The sequence below is a fragment of the Ranitomeya imitator genome, chromosome 3, assembly GCF_032444005.1.
Source record: "Ranitomeya imitator isolate aRanImi1 chromosome 3, aRanImi1.pri, whole genome shotgun sequence".
Lineage (NCBI taxonomy): Eukaryota > Metazoa > Chordata > Amphibia > Anura > Dendrobatidae > Ranitomeya > Ranitomeya imitator.
In genome coordinates, this window is record NC_091284.1 from 2,330,999 (window position 1) to 2,342,993 (window position 11,995).

At 65.3% G+C, this 11,995-nt stretch overlaps 1 protein-coding gene across 2 annotated transcripts in view; it reads right to left on the reverse strand.

The window, feature by feature from the left end:
• The window catches only part of SIK1 (salt inducible kinase 1), a 33,327-nt gene extending 21,347 nt beyond the window's left edge, over positions 1-11,980 (reverse strand). The window contains exons 1-5 of one of the 2 annotated variants that reach the window (XM_069760380.1): positions 11,853-11,980; positions 2,345-2,477; positions 1,891-2,007; positions 421-484; positions 185-346 (exon numbers count right to left, since the gene is read on the reverse strand). In XM_069760380.1, coding sequence (XP_069616481.1) covers positions 185-346; positions 421-484; positions 1,891-2,007; positions 2,345-2,476 — 475 coding nt within the window. In that variant the 5' untranslated portion in view covers position 2,477; positions 11,853-11,980. Of the gene's footprint in view, positions 1-184; positions 347-420; positions 485-1,890; positions 2,008-2,344; positions 2,478-3,511; positions 3,524-11,852 lie in introns of those variants that run through there. The other variant, XM_069760381.1, reaches the window with a different exon arrangement.
• Between the last annotated feature and the right edge of the window lie 15 nt (positions 11,981-11,995).

Genomic DNA, 11,995 nt, shown 5'->3' on the forward strand with positions numbered 1-11,995 from the left:
CCTCCTCAGGGCCACCCTCACCAGGGCCCATCCTGCCCCCTCCTCAGAGCCACCCTTAGCAGGCCCTGTCCTACCACCTCCTCAGGGCCACCCTCACCAGGGCCCAGGCTACTCCATCCTCATGGCCACCCTCACCAGGACCTGTTGGTCTCTCAGCACCAGCCCGCCCAGCCCTCCGGCTCACCGGCCAGCTTGACGTCCATGCTATCGCTCAGCAGCAGGTTCTCGGTCTTTAGGTCTCGGTGGACAATGTTCTGGGAATGACAGTACTCCACCGCGGACAGGATCTGCAGGAATTTGGCTCTGGCTTCCTCCTCAGACAGGCGTCCGCGAACGGTCAGGTAATCTGCGGGACACACAGGGGTCAGACCGTGACATACACTAGGTATGCGCTACCAGTGACACCGGCGCCGCACTCACCAAACAACTCCCCATTTCTGGCGTATTCTGTGACGATATAAATCATGTCTTTGGTCTCCATCACCTGCAACATAAGAGAAGAGTAAGGCCGGGTTCACACTGCGCTGGCAGCAGCCCGTTCAGCACAAACGCCAACGGGCTGCGGTAACGCAAGTGCCGACATGACATCGCTCTATCTGCGCTAGCAGTGATGGACCTGGAAACGCTGCAGCCCGCGTCTCCGGGTCCGTCACTTAATGACGGCACATCCCTAGGGCACGCACATTGTGGGCGTGCGCTTGCGATGCGTCCGACATTGCAGTCAATGGCGGCGTTAACAGACTACGTTACACCGCATTATGTCGCGGTGTAACGTAGTCCGTTTAACGGACCACCATAACGCAATGTGAACCTGGCCTAATGGCAGCGAGGGGAGCAGCGCGGAGAGAGGCCTGGGGAGCAGAGAGGAGAGAGGCCTGGGGAGCAGCCCGCAGGGAGGCCTGGGGAGCAGCGCGGAGAGAGGCGCGGGGAGCAGCGCGGAGAGAGGCCTGGGGAGCAGCGCGGAGAGAGGCCTGGGGAGCAGCGCGGAGAGAGGCCTGGGGAGCAGCGCGGAGAGAGGCCTGGGGAGCAGCGCGGAGAGAGGCCTGGGGAGCAGCGCGGAGAGAGGCGCGAGGAGGGCAGCGCGGAGAGAGCCCTGGGGAGCAGCGCGGAGAGAGCCCTGGGGAGCAGCGCGGAGAGAGGCCTGGGGAGCAGCGCGGAGAGAGGCGCGGAGAGCAGCGCGGAGAGAGGCCTGGGGAGCAGCGCGGAGAGAGGCGCGGGGAGCAGCGCGGAGAGAGGCGCGGGGAGCAGCGCGGAGAGAGGCGCGGGGAGCAGCGCGGAGAGAGGCGCGGGGAGCAGCGCGGAGAGAGCCCTGGGGAGCAGCGCGGAGAGAGGCCTGGGGAGCAGCGCGGAGAGAGGCGCGGGGAGCAGTGTGGAGAGAGGCGTGGGGAGCAGCGTGGAGAGAGGCATGGGGAGCAGCGCGGAGAGAGGCATGGGGAGCAGCGCGGAGAGAGGCGCGGAGAGCAGCGCGGAGAGAGGCCTGGGGAGCAGCGCGGAGAGAGGCGCGGAGAGCAGCGCGGAGAGAGGCCTGGGGAGCAGCGCGGAGAGGCGCGGGGAGCAGCGTGGAGAGAGGCGCTGAAAGCAGCGCGGAGAGAGGCCTGGGGAGCAGCGCGGAGAGGCGCGGAGAGAGGCCTGGGGAGCAGCGCGGAGGGAGGCCGGGGGAGCAGCACGGAGGGAGGCCGGGGGAGCAGCGCGGAGGGAGGCCGGGGGAGCAGCGCGGAGGGAGGCCGGGGGAGCAGCGCGGAGGGAGGCCGGGGGAGCAGCGCGGAGGGAGGCGAAAGGCTCATCTGAGGAAGTGGGGCACAGCATATGAGGGGTGTCATGGGAGGCAGCACAGTATATGGGGGGTCATGGGAGGGTGGTGAGGGGACACACAGGGGTACGGTCCCTCACCTGGTACAGGCGGATGATGTGGGGGTGGCGCAGGCGTTTCATGATCTGGACCTCTCTATAAATCTTCTCCAGATTGGCGCGGTCCAGTCGCGTTTTATCGATGATCTTGATGGCGACCTGCGAGGAGGAGGAGGAGGGTGAGAGGTGATGACCGCGCTGCAATTGCATCCCACACCCGGCCCATGTACCCCACACCCGGCCCATGCACCCCACACCCGGCCCATGCACCCCACACCCGGCCCATGCACCCCACACCCGGCCCATGCACCCCACACCCGGCCCATGCACCCCACACCCGGCCCATGCACCCCACACCCGGCCCATGCACCCCACACCCGGCCCATGCACCCCACACCCGGCCCATGCACCCCACACCCGGCCCATGCACCCCACACCCGGCACATGCACCCCACACCCGGCACATGCACCCCACACCCGCGCTGCCCCCCACTACCTGTGTGTTGGTCACTCGGTGTCTCGCCAGTTTCACCACCGCGAAGTTGCCTTTGCCGATTGTCCCCCCAATGTCATAAAAGCCGACCCGGAGGGGTCTATGGGCAGCGCGGCCGTCCCTGAGAATTACCATCCTGCAGAGGGAGGAAGAGAGTCAGGGGGCACGGGAGCAACAAAGGGGGGGGGGGGGGGCACAGAGCTGGAGGAGGGGGCACGGGAGAAACAAAGGGGGGGAGTCGGGGCAGAGCACGATGTGGCAGACGTCTCCCCTCTCCTCAAATTCAGATGAGCTTCATTGGCCGGACATGTCGGCATTACCAAAACAGATGTAAAACTAGGGGGGTCCGTGGCCCATCAGGCTCCTCACAGTCGGGGGCAGCACTGACACGTTCCTCTCCCCCAGTGATATCGGCAGTTTCTCCTCCTCCATGGAGACGACGTCTGGGAGGAGATCAGTCCCTGGAGGTGTCAGCAGGAGCTCTACTCTCTCTCCCGGGGGTCTCCCCTCTCTCTCCCGGGGGTCTTCCCTCTCTTCCGGGGGTCTCCTCTCTCTATCTCTCCCGGGGGTCTCTCCTCTCTCCCAGGGGTCTCCTCTCTCCCGGGGGTCTCTCCTCTCTCTCCCGGGGGTCCCCTTTCTCTCCCGGGGGTCTCTCCTCTCTCTCTCCCAGGGGTCTCCTCTCTCCCGGGGGTCTCTCCTCTCTCTCTCCCGGGGGTCTCTCCTCTCTCTCCCGGGGGTCTCCCCTCTCTCACCTGTCTCGGGGGTCTCCTCTATCTCCCGGGGGTCTCTCCTCTATCTCCCGGGGGTCTCTCCTCTCTCTCTCCCGGGGGTCTCTCCTCTCTCTCTCCCGGGGGTCTCCTCTATCTCCCGGGGGTCTCTCCTCTCTCTCTCCCGGGGGTCTCTCCCCTCTCTCCCGGGGGTCTCCCCTCTCTCACCTGTCTCGGGGGTCTCCTCTATCTCCCGGGGGTCTCTCCTCTCTCTCTCCCGGGGGTCTCCTCTATCTCCCGGTGGTCTCCTCTCTCTCTCTCTCCCGGGGGTCTCTCCTCTCTCTCTCCCGGGGGTCTCCTCTATCTCTCTCTCCCGGGGGTCTCTCCCCTCTCTCTCCCGGGGGTTTCCTCTCTCTCTCTCCCGGGGGTCCCCTCTCTCTTCCGGGGGTCTCCCCTCTCTCACCTGTCCCGGGGGTCTCTCCTCTCTCACCTGTCTCGGGGGTCTCCTCTATCTCCCGGTGGTCTCCTCTCTCTCTCTCTCCCGGGGGTCTCTCCTCTCTCTCTTCCGGGGGTCTCCTCTATCTCCCGGTGGTCTCCTCTCTCTCTCTCCCGGGGGTCTCTCCTCTCTCTCTCCCGGGGGTCTCCTCTATCTCCCGGTGGTCTCCTCTCTCTCTCTCCCGGGGGTTTCCTCTATCTCCCGGTGGTCTCCCCTCTCTCACCTGTCTCGGGGGTCTCCCCTCTCTCCCGGGGGTCTCCTCTATCTCCCGGTGGTCTCCTCTATCTCTCTCTCCCGGAGGTCTCTCTCTCTCCCCCGGGGGTCCCCCTCTCTCACCTGTCTCGGGGGTCTCCTCTATCTCCCGGTGGTCTCCTCTCTCTCTCTCTCCCGGGGGTCTCTCCTCTCTTTCTCCCGGGGGTCTCCTCTCTCTCTCTCCCGGGGGTCTCCTCTATCTCCCAGGGGTCTCCTCTCTCTCTCTCCCAGGGGTCTCTCCTCTCTCTCTCCCGGGGGTCTCCTCTATCTCCCGGTGGTCTCCTCTCTCTCTTTCCCGGGGGTCTCTCCTCTCTCTCCCGGGGGTCTCCTCTATCTCCCGGTGGTCTCCTCTCTCTCTCTCCCGGGGGTCTCTCCTCTCTCTCTCCCGGGGGTCTCCTCTATCTCCCGGTGGTCTCCTCTCTCTCCCTCCCGGGGGTCTCTCCCCTCTCTCTCCCGGGGGTTTCCTCTCTCTCTCCCGGGGGTCTCCTCTATCTCCCGGTGGTCTCCTCTCTCTCTCTCCCGGGGGTCTCTCCCCTCTCTCTCCCGGGGGTTTCCTCTCTCTCTCTCCCGGTGGTCTCCCCTCTCTCACCTGTCTCGGGGGCCTCCCCTCTCTCCCGGGGGTCTCCTCTATCTCCCGGTGGTCTCCTCTCTCTATCTCCCGGGGGTCTCTCTCTCTCACCTGTCTCGGGGGTCTCATCTATCTCCCGGGGGTCTCCCCTCTCTCACCTGTCTCGGGGGTCTCCTCTATCTCCCGGTGGTCTCCTCTCTCTCTCTCCCGGGGGTCTCTCTCTCTCCCGGGGGTCTCCCCTCTCTCACCTGTCTCGGGGGTCTCCTCTATCTCCCGGTGGTCTCCTCTCTCTCTCTCCCGGGGGTCTCTCCTCTCTCTCTCCCGGGGGTCTCCCCTCTCTCACCTGTCTCGGGGGTCTCCTCTATCTCTCTCTCCCGGGGGTCTCCTCTCTCTCTCTCCCGGGGGTCTCTCCTCTCTCTCTCCCGGGGGTCACTCCTCTCTCTCTCCCGGTGGTCTCCACTCTCTCTCCCGCTGGTCTCTCTCTCTCCCCCGGGGGTCTCCCCTTATCACCTGTCTCGGGGGTCTCCTCTATCTCCCGGTGGTCTCCTCTCTCTCTCTCTCCCGGGGGTCTCTCCTCTCTCTCTCACGGGGGTCTCCTCTATCTCCCGGTGGTCTCCTCTCTCTCTCTCCCGGGGGTCTCTCCCCTCTCTCTCCCGGGGGTTTCCTCTCTCTCTCCCGGGGGTCTCCTCTATCTCCCGGTGGTCTCCTCTCTCTCTCTCTCCCGGGGGTCTCCCCTCTCTCTCTCCCGGGGGTCTCTCCTCTCTCTCTCCCGGTGGTCTCCACTCTCTCTCTCCCGGGGGTCTCTCCTCTCTCTCTCCCAGTGGTCTCCTCTCTCTCTCTCCCGGGGGTCTCTCCTCTCTCTCTCCCCCCCGGGGGTCTCCTCTCTCTCCCCCGGGGGTTTCCTCTCTCTCTCTCTCCCGGGGGTCCCCTCTCTCTTCCGGGGGTCTCCCCTCTCTCAACTGTCCCGGGGGTCTCTCCTCTCTCTCCCGGGGGTCTCCCCTCTCTCACCTGTCTCGGGGGTCTCCTCTATCTCCCGGTGGTCTCCTCTCTCTCTCCCGGGGGTCTCCTCTATCTCCCGGGGGTCTCTCCTCTCTCTCTCTCCCGGAGGTCTCTCTTTCTCCCGGGGGTCTCCCCTCTCTCACCTGTCTCGGGGGTCTCCTCTCTCTCGGGGGTCTCCTCTCTCTCTCCCGGGGGTCTCCTCTCTCTCTCCCGGGGGTCTCCTCTCTCTCTCCCGGGGGTCTCTCCTCTCTCTCTCTCCCGGAGGTCTCTCTCTCTCTCCCGGGGGGTCTCCCCTCTCTCTCCCGGGGGTCTCCCCTCTCTCACCTGTCTCGGGGGTCTCCTCTATCTCCCGGTGGTCTCCTCTCTCCCGGGGGTCTCTCCTCTCTCTCTCCCGGGGGTCTCCTCTATCTCCCAGGGGTCTCCTCTCTCTCTCTCCCAGGGGTCTCTCCTCTCTCTCTCCCAGGGGTCTCCTCTCTCTCTCCCAGGGGTCTCCTCTCTCTCTCTCCCGGGGGTCTCTCCTCTCTCTCTCCCGGGGGTCTCCTCTATCTCCCGGTGGTCTCCTCTCTCTCTCTCCCGGGGGTCTCTCCCCTCTCTCTCCCGGGGGTTTCCTCTCTCTCTCCCGGGGGTCTCCTCTATCTCCCGGTGGTCTCCTCTCTCTCTCTCTCGGGGGTCTCTCCCCTCTCTCTCCCGGGGGTTTCCTCTCTCTCTCTCTCCCGGTGGTCTCCCCTCTCTCACCTGTCTCGGGGGTCTCCCCTATCTCCCGGGGGTCTCCTCTATCTCCCGGTGGTCTCCTCTCTCTCTCTCCCGGGGGTCTCTCTCTCTCACCTGTCTCGGGGGTCTCCTCTATCTCCCGGTGGTCTCCTCTCTCTCTCTCCCGGGGGTCTCTCTCTCTCCCGGGGGTCTCCCCTCTCTCACCTGTCTCGGGGGTCTCCTCTATCTCCCGGTGGTCTCCTCTCTCTCCCGGGGGTCTCTCCTCTCTCTCTCCCGGGGGTCTCCCCTCTCTCACCAGTCTCGGGGGTCTCCTCTATCTCTCTCTCCCGGGGGTCTCCTCTCTCTCTCTCCCGGGGGTCTCTCCTCTCTCTCTCCCGGGGGTCACTCCTCTCTCTCTCCCGGTGGTCTCCACTCTCTCTCTCCCGGGGGTCTCTCTCTCTCCCCCGGGGGTCTCCCCTCTCTCACCTGTCTCGGGGGTCTCCTCTATCTCCCGGTGGTCTCCTCTCTCTCTCTCTCCCGGGGGTCTCTCCTCTCTCTCTCTCCCGGGGGTCTCTCCTCTCTCTCTCTCCCGGGGGTCTCTCCTCTCTCTCTCTCCCGGGGGTCTCTCCTCTCTCTCTCTCCCGGGGGTCTCCTCTATCTCCCAGGGGTCTCCTCTCTCTCTCTCCCAGGGGTCTCTCCTCTCTCTCTCCCGGGGGTCTCCTCTATCTCCCGGTGGTCTCCTCTCTCTCTCTCCCGGGGGTCTCTCCCCTCTCTCTCCCGGGGGTTTCCTCTCTCTCTCTCCCGGTGGTCTCCCCTCTCTCACCTGTCTCGGGGGTCTCCCCTCTCTCCCGGGGGTCTCCTCTATCTCCCGGTGGTCTCCTCTCTCTCTCTCCCGGGGGTCTCTCTCTCTCACCTGTCTCGGGGGTCTCCTCTATCTCCCGGGGGTCTCCCCTCTCTCACCTGTCTCAGGGGTCTCCTCTATCTCCCGGTGGTCTCCTCTCTTTCTCTCCCGGGGGTCTCTCTCTCTCCCGGGGGTCTCCCCTCTCTCACCTGTCTCGGGGGTCTCCTCTATCTCCCGGTGGTCTCCTCTCTCTCTCTCTCCCGGGGGTCTCTCCTCTCTCTCTCCCGGGGGTCTCCCCTCTCTCACCTGTCTCGGGGGTCTCCTCTATCTCTCTCTCCCGGGTGTCTCCTCTCTCTCTCTCCCGGGGGTCTCTCCTCTCTCTCTCCCGGGGGTCACTCCTCTCTCTCTCCCGGTGGTCTCCACTCTCTCTCTCCCGGGGGTCTCTCCTCTCTCTCTCCCGGTGGTCTCCTCTCTCTCTCTCCCGGGGGTCTCTCCTCTCTCTCTCCCCCCCGGGGGTCTCCTCTCTCTCCCCTCTCTCTCCCAGGGGTTTCCTCTCTCTCTCTCTCCCGGGGGTCCCCTCTCTCTTCCGGGGGTCTCCCCTCTCTCAACTGTCCCGGGGGTCTCTCCTCTCTCTCCCGGGGGTCTCCCCTCTCTCACCTGTCTCGGGGGTCTCCTCTATCTCCCGGTGGTCTCCTCTCTCTCTCTCTCCCGGGGGTCTCTCCTCTCTCTCTCCCGGGGTCTCCCCTCTCTCACCTGTCTCGGGGGTCTCCTCTATCTCCCGGTGGTCTCCTCTCTCTCTCCCGGGGGTCTCTCCTCTCTCTCTCCCGGTGGTCTCCACTCTCTCTCTCCCGGGGGTCTCTCCTCTCTCTCTCCCGGGGGTCTCTCCTCTCTCTCTCCTCTCTCTCCCGGGGGTTTCCTCTCTCTCTCCCGGGGGTCCCCTCTCTCTTCCGGGGGTCTCCCCTCTCTCAACTGTCCCGGGGGTCTCTCCTCTCTCTCCCGGGGGTCTCCCCTCTCTCACCTGTCTCGGGGGTCTCCTCTATCTCCCGGTGGTCTCCTCTCTCTCTCCCGGGGGTCTCCTCTATCTCCCGGTGGTCTCCTCTCTCTCTCCCGGGGGTCTCCTCTCTCTCCCGGGAGTCTCCTCTCTCTCCCGGGGGTCTCTCCTCTCTCTCCCGGAGGTCTCTCTCTCTCTCCCGGGGGTCTCCCCTCTCTCACCTGTCTCGGGGGTCTCCTCTCTCTCGGGGGTCTCCTCTCTCTCTCTCCCGAGGGTCTCCTCTCTCTCTCTCCCGGGGGTCTCCTCTATCTCCCGGGGGTCTCTCCTCTCTCCCGGGGGTCTCTCTCTCTCTCTCCCGGGGGTCTCCCCTCTCTCTCCCGGGGGTCTCCCCTCTCTCACCTGTCTCGGGGGTCTCCTCTATCTCCCGGTGGTCTCCTCTCTCCCGGGGGTCTCTCCTCTCTCTCTCCCGGGGGTCTCCTCTATCTCCCGGGGGTTTCCTCTCTCTCTCACCTGTCTCGGGGGTCTCCTCTCTCTCTCTCCCGGGGGTCTCCTCTATCTCCCGGTGGTCTCCTCTCTCTCTCTCCCGGGGGTCTCCTCTATCTCCCGGGGGTCTCTCCTCTCTCCCGGAGGTCTCTCTCTCTCTCCCGGAGGTCTCCCCTCTCTCACCTGTCTCGGGGGTCTCCTCTATCTCCCGGTGGTCTCCTCTCTCTCTCTCTCCCGGGGGTCTCCTCTATCTCCCGGTGGTCTCCTCTCTCTCCCGGTGGTCTCCTCTCTCTCTCCCGGGGGTCTCCCCTCTCTCTCTCCCGGTGGTCTCCTCTCTCTCTCCCGGGGGTCTCTCCTCTATCTCCCGGGGGTCTCCTCTATCTCCCGGGGGTCTCCCCTCTCTCACCTGTCTCGGGGGTCTCCCCTCTCTCCCGGGGGTCACTCCTCTCTATATTTCGGGGGTCTCCCCTCTCTCTCTCCCCCCCCCCGGGGTTCCCCTCTCTCTTCCGGGGGTCTCCCCTCTCTCACCTGTCCCGGGGGTCTCCTCTATCTCCCGGGGTTCTCTCCTCTCTCTCTCCCGGGGGTTTCCTCTCTCTCCCCTCTCTCTCCCGGGGGTTTCCTCTCTCTCTCTCCCGGGGGTCTCCCCTCTCTACCGGGGGTCTCCCCTCTCTCCCTCTCTCTCTCCCGGGGGTCTCTCTCTCTCCCGGGGATCATCTCCCCTCTCTCTCCCGGGGGTCTCCCCTCTCTCTCTCTCTCCCGGGGGTCTCTCTCTCTCCCGGGGATCTCCCCTCTCTTCCGGGGGTCCCCTCTCTATATTCCGGGGGTCCCCTCTCTCTCCCGGGGGTCTCCCCTCTCTCTCTCCCGGGGGTCTCCCCTTTCACCTGTCTCGGGGGTCTCTCCTCTCTCCCGGGGGTCTCTCCTCTCTCTCCCGGGGGTCTCCTCTATCTCCCGGGGGTCTCCCCTCTCTATATTCCGGGGGTCTCCCCTCTCTATATTACGGGGGTCTCCTCTCTCTCCCGGGGGTCTCCTCTATCTCCCGGGGGTCTCCCCTCTCTATATTCCGGGGGTCTCCCCTCTCTATATTCCGGGGGTCTCCTCTATCTCCCGGGGGTCTCCTCTATCTCCCGGGGGTCTCTCCTCTCTCTCCCGGGGGTCTCCCCTCTCTATATTCCGAGGGTCTCCCCTCTCTCTCCCCAGGGGGTCTCCCCTTTCACCTGTCTCGGGGGTCTCTCCTCTCTCCCGAGGGTCTCTCCTCTCTCTCCCGGGGGTCTCCCCTCTCTATATTCCGGGGGTCTCCCCTCTCTATATTCCGGGGGTCTCCCCTCTCTATATTCCGGGGGTCTCCCCTCTCTATATTCCGGGGGTCTCCCCTCTCTCTCCCGGGGGTCTCCCCTCTCTCTCCCGGGGGTCTCCCCTCTCTATATTCCGGGGGTCTCCCCTCTCTATATTCCGGGGGTCTCCCCTCTCCATATTCCGGGGGTCTCCCCTCTCCATATTCCGGGGGTCTCCCCTCTCTCTCCCGGGGGTCTCCCCTCTCTCCCCCCCGGGGTTCCCCTCTCTCACCTGTCTCGGGGGTCTCCTCTCTCCCGGGGGTCTCTCCTCTCTCTCCCAGGGGTCTCCTCTATCTCCCGGGGGTCTCCCCTCTCTATATTCCGGGGGTCTCCCCTCTCTATATTCCGGGGGTCTCCCCTCTCTCCCGGGGGTCTCCTCTATCTCCCGGGGGTCTCCCCTCTCTATATTACGGGGGTCTCCTCTCTCTCCCGGGGGTCTCCTCTATCTCCCGGGGGTCTCCCCTCTCTATATTCCGGGGGTCTCCCCTCTCTATATTCCGGGGGTCTCCTCTATCTCCCGGGGGTCTCTCCTCTCTCTCCCGGGGGTCTCCCCTCTCTATATTCCGGGGGTCTCCCCTCTCTCTCCCCAGGGGGTCTCCCCTTTCACCTGTTTCGGGGGTCTCTCCTCTCTCCCGAGGGTCTCTCCTCTCTCTCCCGGGGGTCTCCTCTATCTCCCGGGGGTCTCCCCTCTCTATATTCCGGGGGTCTCCCCTCTCTATATTCCGGGGGTCTCCCCTCTCTATATTCCGGGGGTCTCCCCTCTCTCTCCCGGGGGTCTCCCCTCTCTATATTCCGGGGGTCTCCCCTCTCCATATTCCGGGGGTCTCCCCTCTCCATATTCCGGGGGTCTCCCCTCTCTCTCCCGGGGGTCTCCCCTCTCTCTCCCAGGGGTCTCCCCTCTCTCTCCCCCCCGGGGTTCCCCTCTCTCTTCCGGGGGTCTCTCCTCTCTCACCTGTCTCGGGGGTCTCCTCTCTCCCGGGGGTCTCTCCTCTCTCTCCCGGGGGTCTCCTCTATCTCCCGGGGGTCTCCCCTCTCTATATTCCGGGGGTCTCCCCTCTCTATATTCCGGGGGTCTCCTCTCTCTCCCGGGGGTCTCCCCTCTCTATATTCCGGGGGTCTCCCCTCTCTATATTACGGGGGTCTCCTCTCTCTCCCGGGGGTCTCCTCTCTCTCCCGGGGGTCTCCCCTCTCTATATTCCGGGGGTCTCCCCTCTCTATATTACGGGGGTCTCCTCTCTCTCCCGGGGGTCTCCCCTCTCTATATTACGGGGGTCTCCTCTCTCTCCCGGGGGTCTCTCCTCTCTCTCCCGGGGGTCTCCCCTCTCTATATTCCGGGGGTCTCCCCTCTCTCTCCCCCCCGGGGTTCCCCTCTCTCTTCCGGGGGTCTCCCCTCTCTCTCCCCCGGGGGTCTCCCCTTTCACCTGTCTCAGGGGTCTCTCCTCTCTCCCGGGGGTCTCCCCTCTCTCTCCCGGGGGTCTCCCCTCTATATTCCGGGGGTCTCCCCTCTCTCTCCCGGGGGTCTCCCTTCTCTATATTCCGGGGGTCTCCCCTCTCTATATTACGGGGGTCTCCTCTCTCTCCCGGGGGTCTCTCCTCTCTCTCCCGGGGGTCTCCCCTCTCTATATTCCGGGGGTCTCCCCTCTCTCTCCCCCCCGGGGTTCCCCTCTCTCTTCCGGGGGTCTCCCCTCTCTCTCCCCCGGGGGTCTCCCCTTTCACCTGTCTCAGGGGTCTCTCCTCTCTCCCGGGGGTCTCCCCTCTCTCTCCCGGGGGTCTCCCCTCTATATTCCGGGGGTCTCCCCTCTCTCTCCCGGGGGTCTCCCTTCTCTATATTCCGGGGGTCTCCCCTCTATATTCCGGGGGTCTCCTCTCTCTCTCCCGGGGGTCTCCCTTCTCTATATTCCGGGGGTCTCCCCTCTCTCACCTGTCCCGGGGGTCTCCCCTCTCTCACCTGTCCCGGGGGTCTCCCCTCTCTCACCTGTCTCCTCTTTCTCCCGGGGGTCTCCCTTCTCTATATTCCGGGGGTCTCCCCTCTCTCACCTGTCCCGGGGGTCTCTCCCCTCTCTCACCTGTCCCGGGGGTCTCTCCCCTCTCTCACCTGTCCCGGGGGTCTCTCCCCTCTCTCACCTGTCCCGGGGGTCTCTCCCCTCTCTCACCTGTCCCGGGGGTCTCTCAGCTCCCGCTCTTCCTCTCGCTCATACTTCTCGCCCAGTTTCTCGTCTTCTTTCCCCGTTCATCACGTGTCTCTAAGTGTCTGCGCTACATAACTCCGCCCACACCGCCGTCGCCCCGCCTTGTT